Source organism: Oncorhynchus clarkii, chromosome 6, assembly GCF_045791955.1.
Source record: "Oncorhynchus clarkii lewisi isolate Uvic-CL-2024 chromosome 6, UVic_Ocla_1.0, whole genome shotgun sequence".
Classification (NCBI taxonomy): Eukaryota; Metazoa; Chordata; class Actinopteri; order Salmoniformes; family Salmonidae; genus Oncorhynchus; species Oncorhynchus clarkii.
In genome coordinates, this window is record NC_092152.1 from 82,234,039 (window position 1) to 82,248,273 (window position 14,235).

Below are 14,235 nucleotides of genomic sequence, written 5' to 3' on the forward strand. Positions count from 1 at the left end.
CAGAAACACTGTTAACAACAACACCCCATCGCTAAGACCCAGAGTATTTCTTGGTCAGGTCACATGGAATGGAAAAAACTCCAGGCCCTACCCATCACCAACACCACAGGGTTACGTTGATTGCCACTCTGTATGTAGTTACTGTATACACACCATTACACACCATTACACACACACACTGTTCATTTACAGCCATTACTCTGGGAATTACAAGACAGGCTCTTTGCAGGCCAGACCTTAGAAACCCCAACCCATCCTCCTCTGGGCTCTCCTGGGATTAACAATATGACGTTCAAGATTTTCAATATGTTTCTTAATCATTTTCGCCATTGGAATATTGTTGTTGTTCTCCCACAACCCAGGTGGATGAGGAAGTACCACGAGGTATCCCAGTGTGTTCATCAGGAGGAGGGCCGGGAAGCCAAACCATGCCGAGCTGTTGGGATCCACAGTGTGTGTGTGTGTGTGTGTGTGTGTGTGAATGTGTGTGTGAGTGTGAGTGTGTGTGTGTGTGTGTGTGTGTGTGTGTGTGTGTGTGTGTGGACCATCTGCATTTTGACTATTGATCCCAGGAGAAGCCAAGGAGGTTTGGATCTCCCATCTACCGACGTGTACACTCCAGTCAGGGCAGGACGCACACACACACACACGCACGCACTGCACACACACACACACAGAGCAGGCATCTTACATGAGAAACACTTGGGGACAGCCCTTGGTTTAGCCATCACACAGGTAGAAACCCTCTTACAGTGGCTAGAGGAGACTGGGGGTAAAGGAGAGGAGGGGGTAGGAGAGGAGGGGAGGGGGTAGGAGAGGAGAGGAGAGGAGAGGAGAGAAGGGGCGGAGGCAGGTGGAATGGCTTTAGCAAATTTAATGAATTGGGTAAAAGGCATTCATAATCCTGTCTTACAAATGCACACATGCACACACACTGTACACACACTGTACACACTGTACACACTGTACACACCCAGTAAACACTGTACAGACACACACACACACTATACACACACACAGTACATACACACACACACACTGTACATACCCTCTTCCTTGCTCTCGTCTTCATTCTCACTTTCTCTCCACCTCTCAATCACACACACACATACACACACACACACACACACACACACACACACACGCACACGCACACACACACACACACTAACACACGCTTGTTCACACTGCCATTACAGTGTGTCAGAGTTGTGTGTGAACGGCCAATGTTATCTTAAGGTTAGAATAAAAATTCCTGCTTTTGTCCAGAATGAATGATCATAGTGTTGTAGATATGTGGTAGTAGAGTAGTGGCCTGAGGACACCCACTTAATGTGTTGTGAAAAGTGTTATGTAATGTCATGTAATATTTTTATTGCATATCTCTGCCTTAATGCTGCTGAATCCCAGGAAGAGTAGCTGGTGTCTTGGCAGGAACTAATGGGGATCCTAAATAAACCCCAGGAAGAGTAGCTGCTGCCTTCACAGGAACTATTGGGGATCCATAATAAACCCCAGGAAGAGTAGCTGGTGTCTTGGCAGGAACTAATGGAAGAGTAACTGGTGTCTTGACAGGAACTAATGGGGATCCATAATAAACCCCAGGAAGAGTAGCTGGTGTCTTGGCAGGAACTAATGGGGATCCATAATAAACCCCAGGAAGAGTAGCTGGTGTCTTGGCAGGAACTAATGGAAGAGTAACTGGTGTCTTGACAGGAACTAATGGGGATCCATAATAAACCCCAGGAAGAGTAGCTGGTGTCTTGGCAGGAACTAATGGGGATCCATAATAAACCCCAGGAAGAGTAGCTGGTGTCTTGGCAGGAACTAATGGAAGAGTAACTGGTGTCTTGACAGGAACTAATGGGGATCCATAATAAACCCCATGAAGAGTAGCTGGTGTCTTGGCAGGAACTAATGGGGATCCTTAATAAACCCCAGGAAGAGTAGCTGGTGTCTTGGCAGGAACTAATGGGGATCCTTAATAAACCCCAGGAAGAGTTACTGGTGTCTTGGCAGGAACTAATGGGGATCCATAATAAACCCCAGGAAGAGTAGCTGGTGTCTTGGCAGGAACTAATGGGGATCCATAATAAACCCCAGGAAGAGTAGCTGCTGTCTTGGCAGGAACTAATGGGGATCCATAATAAACCCCAGGAAGAGTAGCTGCTGTCTTGGCAGGAACTAATGGGGATCCATAATAAACCCCAGGAAGAGTAGCTGGTGTCTTGGCAGAACCTAATGGAAGAGTAACTGGTGTCTTGGCGGGAACTAATGGGGATCCATAATAAACACCAGGAAGAGTAGCTGGTGTCTTGGCGGGAACTAATGGGGATCCATAATAAACCCCAGGAAGAGTAGCTGCTGTCTTGGCAGGAACTAATGGGGATTCATAATAAACCCCAGGAAGAGTTGCTGCTGCCTTGGCAGGAACTAATGGGGATCCATAATAAACCCCAGGAAGAGTAGCTGGTGTCTTGGCGGGAACTAATGGGGATCCATAATAAACCCCAGGAAGAGTAGCTGGTGTCTTGGCAGGAACTAATGGGGATCCATAGTAAACCCCAGGAAGAGTAGCTGGTGTCTTGGAAGGAACTAATGGGGATCCATAATAAACACCAGGAAGAGTAGCTGGTGTCTTGGCAGGAACTAATGGGGATCCATAATAAACCCCAGGAAGAGTAGCTGGTGTCTTGGCAGGAACTAATGGGGATCCATAACAAACCCCAGGAAGAGTAGCTGGTGTCTTGGCAGGAACTAATGGGGATCCATAATAAACCCCAGGAAGAGTAGCTGGTGTCTTAGCAGGAACTAATGGGGATACATAGTAAACCCCAGGAAGAGTAGCTGGTGCCTTGGCAGGTACTAATGGGGATCCATAATAAACCCCAGGAAGAGTAGCTGGTGACTTGACAAGTACTAATGGGGATCCATAATAAACCCCAGGAAGAGTAGCTGGTGCCTTGACAGGAACTAATGGGGATCCATAATAAACACCAGGAAGAGTAGCTGGTGTCTTGGCAGGAACTAATGGGGATCCATAGTAAACCCCAGGAAGAGTAACTGGTGCCTTGGCAGGTACTAATGGGGATCCATAATAAACCCCAGGAAGAGAAGCTGGTGCCTTGGCAGGAACTAATGGGGATCCATAGTAAACCCCAGGAAGAGTAGCTGGTGCCTTGGCAGGTACTAATGGGGATCCATAGTAAACCCCAGGAAGAGTAGCTGGTGCCTTGGCAGGAACTAATGGGGATCCATAATAAACCCCAGGAAGAGTAGCTGGTGCCTTGGCAGGAACTAATGGGGATCCATAATAAACCCCAGGAAGAGTAGCTAGTGCCTTGACAGGAACTAATGGGGATCCATAATAAACCCCAGGAAGAGTAGCTGGTGTCTTGGCAGGAACTAATGGGGATCCATAGTAAACCCCAGGAAGAGTAGCTGGTGCCTTGGCAGGTACTAATGGGGATCCATAATAAACCCCAGGAAGAGAAGCTGGTGCCTTGGCAGGAACTAATGGGGATCCATAGTAAACCCCAGGAAGAGTAGCTGGTGCCTTGGCAGGTACTAATGGGGATCCATAGTAAACCCCAGGAAGAGTAGCTGGTGCCTTGGCAGGAACTAATGGGGATCCATAATAAACCCCAGGAAGAGTAGCTGGTGCCTTGGCAGGAACTAATGGGGATCCATAATAAACCCCAGGAAGAGAAGCTGGTGTCTTGGCAGGAACTAATGGGGATCCTTAATAAACCCCAGGAAGAGTAGCTGGTGTCTTGGCAGGAACTAATGGGGATCCTTAATAAACCCCAGGAAGAGTAGCTGGTGTCTTGACAGGAACTAATGGGGATCCATAATACACCCCAGGAAGAGTAGCTTCTGCCTTGACAGGAACTAATGGGGATCCATAATAAACCCCAGGAAGAGTAGCTGGTGTCTTGACAGGAACTAATGGGGATCCATAATAAACCCCAGGAAGAGTAGCTGCTGCCTTGGCAAGTACTAATGGGGATCCTTAATAAACCCCAGGAAGAGTAGCTGGTGTCTTGGCAGGAACTAATGGGGATCCTTAATAAACCCCAGGAAGAGTAGCTGGTGTCTTGACAGGAACTAATGGGGATCCATAATACACCCCAGGAAGAGTAGCTGCTGCCTTGACAGGAACTAATGGGGATCCATAATAAACCCCAGGAAGAGTAGCTGGTGTCTTGACAGGAACTAATGGAAGAGTAGCTGCTGCCTTGGCAGGAACTAATGGGGATCCATAATAAACCCCAGGAAGAGTAGCTGGTGTCTTGACAGGAACTAATGGAAGAGTAGCTGCTGCCTTGGCAGGAACTAATGGGGATCCTTAATAAACCCCAGGAAGAGTAGCTGGTGTCTTGACAGGAACTAATGGGGATCCATAATAAACCCCAGGAAGAGAAGCTGGTGTCTTGACAGGAACTAATGGGGATCCATAATAAACCCCAGGAAGAGTAGCTGGTGTCTTGACAGGAACTAATGGGGATCCATAATAAACCCCAGGAAGAGTAGCTGGTGTCTTGGCGGGAACTAATGGGGATCCATAATAAACCCCAGGAAGAGTAGCTGGTGTCTTGGCAGAACCTAATGGAAGAGTAGCTGGTGTCTTGGCAGGAACTAATGGGGATCCATAATAAACCCCAGGAAGAGTAGCTGGTGCCTTGGCAGGAACTAATGGGGATCCATAATAAACCCCAGGAAGAGTAGCTGGTGTCTTGGCAGGAACTAATGGGGATCCATAATAAACCCCAGGAAGAGTAACTGGTGTCTTGGCGGGAACTAATGGGGATCCATAATAAACACCAGGAAGAGTAGCTGGTGTCTTGGCAGGAACTAATGGAAGAGTAGCTGCTGCCTTGACAGGAACTAATGGGGATCCTTAATAAACCCCAGGAAGAGTAGCTGGTGTCTTGGCAGGAACTAATGGAAGAGTAGCTGGTGTCTTGGCAGGAACTAATGGGGATCCATAATAAACCCCAGGAAGAGTAGCTGCTGCCTTGACAGGAACTAATGGGGATCCATAATAAACCCCAGGAAGAGTAGTTGCTGCCTTGACAGGAACTAATGGAAGAGTAGCTGCTGCCTTGACAGGAACTAATGGGGATCCATAATACACCCCAGGAAGAGTAGCTGCTGCCTTGACAGGAACTAATGGGGATCCATAATAAACCCCAGGAAGAGTAGCTGGTGTCTTGACAGGAACTAATGGAAGAGTAGCTGCTGCCTTGGCAGGAACTAATGGGGATCCATAATAAACCCCAGGAAGAGTAGCTGGTGTCTTGACAGGAACTAATGGAAGAGTAGCTGCTGCCTTGGCAGGAACTAATGGGGATCCTTAATAAACCCCAGGAAGAGTAGCTGGTGTCTTGACAGGAACTAATGGGGATCCATAATAAACCCCAGGAAGAGAAGCTGGTGTCTTGACAGGAACTAATGGGGATCCATAATAAACCCCAGGAAGAGTAGCTGGTGTCTTGACAGGAACTAATGGGGATCCATAATAAACCCCAGGAAGAGTAGCTGGTGTCTTGGCGGGAACTAATGGGGATCCATAATAAACCCCAGGAAGAGTAGCTGGTGTCTTGGCAGAACCTAATGGAAGAGTAGCTGGTGTCTTGGCAGGAACTAATGGGGATCCATAATAAACCCCAGGAAGAGTAGCTGGTGCCTTGGCAGGAACTAATGGGGATCCATAATAAACCCCAGGAAGAGTAGCTGGTGTCTTGGCAGGAACTAATGGGGATCCATAATAAACCCCAGGAAGAGTAACTGGTGTCTTGGCGGGAACTAATGGGGATCCATAATAAACACCAGGAAGAGTAGCTGGTGTCTTGGCAGGAACTAATGGAAGAGTAGCTGCTGCCTTGACAGGAACTAATGGGGATCCTTAATAAACCCCAGGAAGAGTAGCTGGTGTCTTGGCAGGAACTAATGGAAGAGTAGCTGGTGTCTTGGCAGGAACTAATGGGGATCCATAATAAACCCCAGGAAGAGTAGCTGCTGCCTTGACAGGAACTAATGGGGATCCATAATAAACCCCAGGAAGAGTAGCTGCTGCCTTGACAGGAACTAATGGAAGAGTAGCTGCTGCCTTGACAGGAACTAATGGGGATCCATAATAAATACAAATAAAAAGAAAAGAAAGAAAGCTTCTGTCCTTCAGCGGCATTACAATCAGACCATCTGCACGCCTTTTAGTAGGTACACACACACACACACACACACACACACACACACACACACACACACACACACACACACACACACACACACACACACACACACACACACACACACACACACACACACACACACACACACACACACACAGGCCTCAAGCCATTACAAGGGAATAATGGGGTGTTATCTTGTAATTAAAACCTAACGTTCGGCCTTAAATGCCATTTCTAGTGCTCTGCCTGTGAAACTGAACTTTACCTATGGGGGACAGAGGCACCGGTGTGTGTGTGTGTGTATTACATGCTTAGTGATACTGGAGGGCTACAGATATCCCAGATACCCTAGTGTTTGTAGGGCACCTTGCTAAGATTGTTCCCGGTGACTTTCCACCAGAGGTTAAATGCCTTAAAGGGATACTTTGGGATTTAGGCAAATTAGCTAGCATGCTAGCCGCTAGTTAGCATTGGCTCGCGAAACTACCTCTAACTTCTTTCTTACTGAACACAGAAACATAAAAATAGTATCCACAAGTAGATAAAGGGCCTCAAATTTACACTCGGGCTCTATTTTCAATATATTAATGTGTGGCTCCCGCCAGAGAAAAGTTGACAAAAATGTCATGCGCTCTGCTAGCGCTAGCCAACAGTAATGCGTCCAGTGTAGCAGGTAAAGACTGACGGCCCAATGTAACTCTAACTGGTGTACACCAAATCTGTCCTCTTCATCTTTGCCTGTCATTTCTGACCTCTCTTTTAGTGGAGTAGGACTAATAACCTACACTCATCCATTTTCCATTCTGTTCCCATCAGGGTCATGTTCATTAAGCACCAACCGGAAGAAAATAGACAGACACAGGGAAGGATTAGCTGGACTTAACTAACGCTCATTTTATATTTCTGTTGCAAAACGTTTGAACACGTTTTCCATTGTGAGCCATTATGAACAAGACCCAGATATTCCCAACTGAAAAAAGACATGTTTAGAACTTCCCCCCAACCCAGTACTCACCCCGGCCCTTGGTGTGGTTGAAGTCTCCCTTGACAATCTTACAGGAGTGTCCGTCTCCATTACACACCCCACAGCGGTCCTCCTTGGCTGACGAGCCGATGATGCCATCGCAGCCGATTTTCTGCAGACAGTAAGTAGACAACATAACAAAATAAAGTACACAGGAAGTACTTAACATCAAGGAATATACAGGCTACGTCCCAATTATTTCTCCTTCCTAGCAAAGTGTCCCTTCAATGGTTTAAGAAAGATGGAAGGTGGAAACTATGCTTTTAGATGTGTAGGAAGTAGTAGACAATAGTACACGTCAGGAGAAGGTAGGATATATTGATTGGGATGCAACCGCACTCTAATGAAGTCCATCTCTGAATAAACACTGACCGTACTGTTGGTCTACTAGTGGACTGCATTCTGACTCCAAAACAATGCTAGTGAAATAGGAAAAGGCTGTTCCGATCCTCTCTAACTCACTCCCCTTCCCTCACTGACTTCTCATCATGGATTTGAAACTATTAGATAGATGTACAAAACATCCCAATAGCTCCATCTAGTATGTCCGATAGAGTAGAGAGGAACTGCCACCTATTCAATCCATTCAGATCTTCAAGGGACAGTCAATAAGGACAGAGGAAGCAGAAGGACTTGGAGAATCAGGGCCTTTATTCATAGTAGGAGTGCTGATCTAGGATCAGTTCCCCCCTGTCTGTATAATTAGTATGTAAAAGGAAGAAACATTATGAATACGACCCCAGAACACTGTGGTCCATGGTAAAAACAGAAAGAGAAGCTATAATACGTTCAGACATCCAAGGCCAGTGATATTAGTCTAGATTCACCAGGACATAACCTATTGTATGTTTAGGGATTGTTTAATCCTTCCCAGCAATTATCACAGAGTTAAATCAGCTGTGTACTCACTAACAACTCCAATTACCCAAAGCCATTTACACTCCCAAGCAGCACAAACAGTAAAACACAAACAATAATATTTACACACCAACAGACAGATGAACGAACGCACACACATGCATGCACAAACACATAAACACAGTCAGTCCTTGTGTGTGTGTGTGTGTGTGTGTGTGTGTGTGTGTGTGTGTGTGTGTGTTGTTTCCTGGACTGCCTGAGTCAGTAATACGCTGAATACTCTGTATAAAATACAATCTGTACATCTGGATCATAGGGACTTGATGATTCAGAACACACACACACACACACACACACAATCTGGACAATTTTGCTGAAACAGACTACGAACATATGGACACAGAGAATCTGGACCAAGATTGACTTTTGCTAATTCAGTGAGGCAGCAGTAGCATCATGTGGGTCTCCATTCTTACCCAGCAGCCTTTAGGCTTCTCTTCTGACAAGACTGACTGTGTTTTCACAACATTTCTGATTTTCTCTCTCTGTCCCCTCTCTGTGATGCTGTTTTCACAGCATTCCTAAATTTCATACAGAGTAGCTTAGCATAACATCAACACTTCCCCCTCTCTCCCCCTCCTCTTTCTCTCTCTCTCTCCTGTTTCTCTGTTTCTCTCTCCTCTTTCTCTGTTTCTCTCTCTCTCTCCTGTTTCTCTGTTTCTCTGTTTCTCTTTCTCCTCTTTCTCTGTTTCTCTGTTTCTCTCTCTCTCTCCTGTTTCTCTGTTTCTCTGTTCTCTCTCTCCTCTTTCTCTGTTTCTCTCTCTCTCTCCTCTTTCTCTGTTTTTCTCTCTCTCTCCTGTTTCTCTGTTTCTCTGTTTCTCTCTCTCCTCTTTCTCTGTTTCTCTCTCTCCTCTTTCTCTGTTTCTCTCTCTCTCTCCTCTTTCTCTGTTTCTCTCTCTCTCTCCTCTTACTCCGTTTTGCTTTCTCTCCTCTTTCTCCATTTCAATTCAATTCAAGGGGCTTTATTTCTCTCTCCTCTTTCTCTGTTTCTCTCTCTCCATTTCTCTCTCTCCTCTTTCTCCGGGGGGGTGGGAGGGCTGAGAGAGAGGGGGAGAGAGGGGGGGAGACACAGAGAGCGAGACAGAGACAGAGAGGGTGGAGAGAGACTCGTTCCTCTTGTTACCTACATCCAGATGATGATAAATACGTAGCAAAAGAAAAGCTGAGGAGAAGAAGGAAGGAAACCGAAGGAGAAGACAGGAGAGGAAGGAGGAGGAAAGAGGAGGATACAGACAGATGAGACGAATAGGAGGAGGAAAGAGGAGGATACAGAGAGAGGAGAGGAAGGGGAGGAGGAAAGAGGAGGATACAGAGAGAGGAGAGGAAAGAGGAGGATACAGAGAGAGGAGAGGAAGAGGAGGAGGAAAGAGGAGGATACAGAGAGAGGAGAGGAAAGAGGAGGATACAGAGAGAGGAGAGGAAAGAAGAGGATAATAGAAGGATTGAGAGAAGTAAAAGAGAGAGGATAGGAAGAGGATGGAGTGTGGGAACTAGCTAGAACTAACTAGAGACTAGCTTTAGTATGAGTGTGTGTGTGCGTCCATACATGTTTGAGTAAAATGAGAAGGTGACAGATTGGAGCAATCAGCCCTAACACTCCACCACTGGACAGTAGGGTACTAATGACAACATACTTCCTGCCTGGCGGCTAGCGCGCGCGCGCACGCACGCACGCACGCACGCACACACACACACACACACACACACACAATCAGTCAATGTCATATGCTTTGCCATGACTTGAATGACTAAATTGATTAGTCAAATGATCTCCACTATGATTGTGGTCATATAAAATGATGCTAAGTATTACATTGTAAATGGAAGGCAAAACACTTTTTATGGCCTGGCATCACTGTCCGCTTTTGCTGTCCAATGTTTGACTTCATTGATTAAGATAGATTACAGATGTAAGGATCTTCATTTGTTTGCAACAGCAGCAACAGAAAATATGAATTATTATGTGAATTATAATTAGCGGACATATCTGTAGGGGTTGATACATTTGTCGGGAAATTTCTAAGTGTAAATTACAAACTTCAGAAGCCTTTTTAAACCTCAAATACCTCAAAAGTTATCCTGCAACAGGGTGATCAAATTAAGATCCTATATCTGTAGAGAATGGAGACCTGCACACTGACGAACGCTTCCACTGTGTTTCTGTGCAATGTTTCACTTGGAAGTCATCGTCAGGCATAAAAGACCAAACCATTTAGATTTGACATTTAGAAGCGGCTGATGTATGCGGCATATGACCTGCTCTGCCATTTACAAGAAACCAGTTGCGCAGCATTGTGACAAGAGCAAGTGAGAAGCATTATATTCCTTCACCTTTTCCTCATAGACGTCACATCTGACTCAGCCATGGCTCTGAGAGCATTCACCCTGCTAATGCTCTCTCTGCTCCACCAGTGTGTCCCTCACCCACTCAGCCTGGGACGAATAATGAACTTCAGCTCCTCCCAGTACCAGTCTACCTCATCCCAGACGAGGTGTATGTCATCCCCCAGATGCTCACCGGTGTCGAGACTCGTTCAGAAAATCATCCGTACTCAGCTGGAGCATCACAGTTCCACGTCTCAATCCATCAATGGGGCGGCAGGTAGGCTAGTGGTTAAGAGCATTGGGCCAGTAGGGTCTCCCGAGTGGCGCAGGATCTGTGTTACTACAGATCCTGGTTCGATACCAGGCTGTGTTGCAGCCGGCCGCGACCGGGAGACCCATGAGGCGACACACAATTGTCCCAGTGTCATCCGAGTTAGAGGAGGGTTTGGCCGGCCGGGATGTCCTTGTCCTATCGCGCTCTGAAGACTCCTGTGGTGGGCCGGGCCGGGCACATGCACGCTGACACGGTTGCTAGGTGTACAGTGTTTCCTCCGACACATTGGTGCAGCTGGCTTCTGGGTTAAGCGTGCTTGGCGGGGTTGTGTTTTGGAGGGCGCACGGCTCTTGACCTTCACCTCTCCTGAGTTCGTACGGGAGTTGCAGTGATGGGACAAGACTGTAACTACCAATTGGGGAGAAAAAAGAGGGTCAAATGTTTTTATAACATTTTTTATAAATGAGTATTGGGCCAGTAACCGAAAGGACCCCCAACCATGCGCTTTGACAAGCATTGGCCTGTGGGTGAATCTAGTTGCCTACCCCTACTGTGGACTGTAGGCTAAGTGGACTGTGGACTGATGGACTAAGGACAGTCTTAGACTATGGCTCAGCCTCACATGGAGGGGTCAATAATTAATTTGAAGCTACTGTAGCTGGTCCTTCAGCGCATTTATTTGAACGGGTCTCTCTGTCTCTGTCTCTCTCTGTCTCTCTCTCCCTCATCCCTCTATTTCTCCTCCTTCATTCTGTGAAATGACTGAGACTGAGACTGTTTTTTCTGTGTGTATGTTTGTGATGGAGCCGAGGTATTCCATTGTACTATGTAATGTGATGCTGGAGGGTGTATTATATTGTACTATGTAATGTGATGCTGGAGGGTGTATTGTACTGTGTAATGTGGTGCTGGTGGGTGTATTATATTGTACTGTGTAATGTGGTGCTGGAGGGATTATTGTACTGTACTGTGTAATGTGGTGCTGGAGGGATTATTGTACTGTACTGTGTAATGTAATGTGGTGCTGGAGGGTTTATTGTACTGTACTGTGTAATGTGATGCTGGAGGGTGTATTATATTGTACTGTGTAATGTGATGTGGTGCTGGAGGGTGTATTGTATTATACTGTGTATTGTGGTGCTGGAAGGTGTATTATATTGAACTGTGTAATGTGATGCTGGAGGGTGTATTATACTGTAGTGTGTAATGTGATGTGGTTCTGGAGGGTGTATTGTATTATACTGTGTAATGTGGTGCTGGAGGGTGTATTGTATTATACTGTGTAATGTGGTGCTGGAGGGTGTATTATATTGTACTGTGTAATGTGGTGCTGGAGAGTGTATTATATTGTACTGTGTAATGTGGTGCTGGAGAGTGTATTATATTGTACTGTGTAATGTGGTGCTGGAGGGTGTATTATATTGTACTGTGTAATGTGGTGCTGGAGGGTGTATTATATTGTACTGTGTAATGTGGTGCTGGAGGGTGTATTATATTGTACTGTATAATGTGGTGCTGGAGGGTGTATTATATTGTACTGTGTAATGTGGTGCTGGAGGGTTTATTGTACTGTACTGTGTAATGTGGTGCTGGAGGGTGTATTATATTGTACTGTGTAATGTGGTGCTGGAGGGTGTATTATATTGTACTGTGTAATGTGGTGCTGGAGAGTGTATTATATTGTACTGTGTAATGTGGTGCTGGAGGGTGTATTATATTGTACTGTGTAATGTGGTGCTGGAGGGTGTATTATATTGTACTGTGTAATGTGGTGCTGGAGGGTGTATTATATTGTACTGTGTAATGTGGTGCTGGAGGGTGTATTATATTGTACTGTATAATGTGGTGCTGGAGGGTGTATTATATTGTACTGTGTAATGTGGTGCTGGAGGATGTATTGTACTGTACTGTGTAATGTGGTGCTGGAGGGTGTATTATATTGTACTGTGTAATGTGGTGCTGGAGGGTGTATTATATTGTACTGTATAATGTGGTGCTGGAGGGTGTATTATATTGTACTGTGTAATGTGGTGCTGGAGGGTTTATTGTACTGTACTGTGTAATGTGGTGCTGTAGGGTGTATTATATTGTACTGTGTAATGTGGTGCTGGAGGGTGTATTATATTGTACTGTATAATGTGGTGCTGGAGGGTGTATTATATTGTACTGTGTAATGTGGTGCTGGAGGGTTTATTGTACTGTACTGTGTAATGTGGTGCTGTAGGGTGTATTATATTGTACTGTGTAATGTGGTGCTGGAGGGTGTATTATATTGTACTGTATAATGTGGTGCTGGAGGGTGTATTATATTGTACTGTGTAATGTGGTGCTGGAGGGTTTATTGTACTGTACTGTGTAATGTGGTGCTGGAGGGTGTATTATATTGTACTGTGTAATGTGGTGCTGGAGGGTGTATTATATTGTACTGTGCAATGTGATGCTGGAGGGTGTATTATATTGTACTGTGTAAAGTAATGTGGTGCTGGAGGGTTTATTGTACTGTACTGTGTAATGTGGTGCTGGAGGGTGTATTGTATTGTACTGTGTAATGTAATGTGGTGCTGGAGGGTTTATTATATTGTACTGTATAATGTGGTGCTGGAGGGTGTATTATATTGTACTGTGTAATGTGGTGCTGGAGGGTTTATTGTACTGTACTGTGTAATGTGGTGCTGTAGGGTGTATTATATTGTACTGTGTAATGTGGTGCTGGAGGGTGTATTATATTGTACTGTATAATGTGGTGCTGGAGGGTGTATTATATTGTACTGTGTAATGTGGTGCTGGAGGGTTTATTGTACTGTACTGTGTAATGTGGTGCTGGAGGGTGTATTATATTGTACTGTGTAATGTGGTGCTGGAGGGTGTATTATATTGTACTGTGCAATGTGATGCTGGAGGGTGTATTATATTGTACTGTGTAAAGTAATGTGGTGCTGGAGGGTTTATTGTACTGTACTGTGTAATGTGGTGCTGGAGGGTGTATTGTATTGTACTGTGTAATGTGGTGCTGGAGGGTTTATTGTACTGTACTGTGTAATGTGGTGCTGGAGGGTGTATTATATTGTACTGTGTAATGTAATGTGGTGCTGGAGGGTTTATTATATTGTACTGTGTAATGTGATGCTGGAGGATGTATTGTATTGTACTGTGTAATGTGGTGCTGGAGGGTGTATTATATTGTACTGTATAATGTGGTGCTGGAGGGTGTATTATATTGTACTGTGTAATGTGGTGCTGGAGGGTTTATTGTACTGTACTGTGTAATGTGGTGCTGGAGGGTGTATTATATTGTACTGTGTAATGTGGTGCTGGAGGGTGTATTATATTGTACTGTGCAATGTGATGCTGGAGGGTGTATTATATTGTACTGTGTAAAGTAATGTGGTGCTGGAGGGTTTATTGTACTGTACTGTGTAATGTGGTGCTGGAGGGTGTATTGTATTGTACTGTGTAATGTAATGTGGTGCTGGAGGGTTTATTATATTGTACTGTATAAT

The 14,235-nt window shown here is 45.3% G+C and overlaps 1 protein-coding gene across 2 annotated transcripts in view; it reads right to left on the reverse strand.

Moving 5' to 3' along the window:
- Positions 1-14,235, reverse strand: part of LOC139411711 (A disintegrin and metalloproteinase with thrombospondin motifs 17-like) — a 196,321-nt gene that overhangs the window by 52,839 nt on the left and 129,247 nt on the right. For both annotated transcript variants that reach the window (XM_071158374.1, XM_071158373.1), the window contains exon 15: positions 7,210-7,330. In XM_071158374.1, coding sequence (XP_071014475.1) covers positions 7,210-7,330 — 121 coding nt within the window. The remainder of the gene's footprint in view (positions 1-7,209; positions 7,331-14,235) is intronic.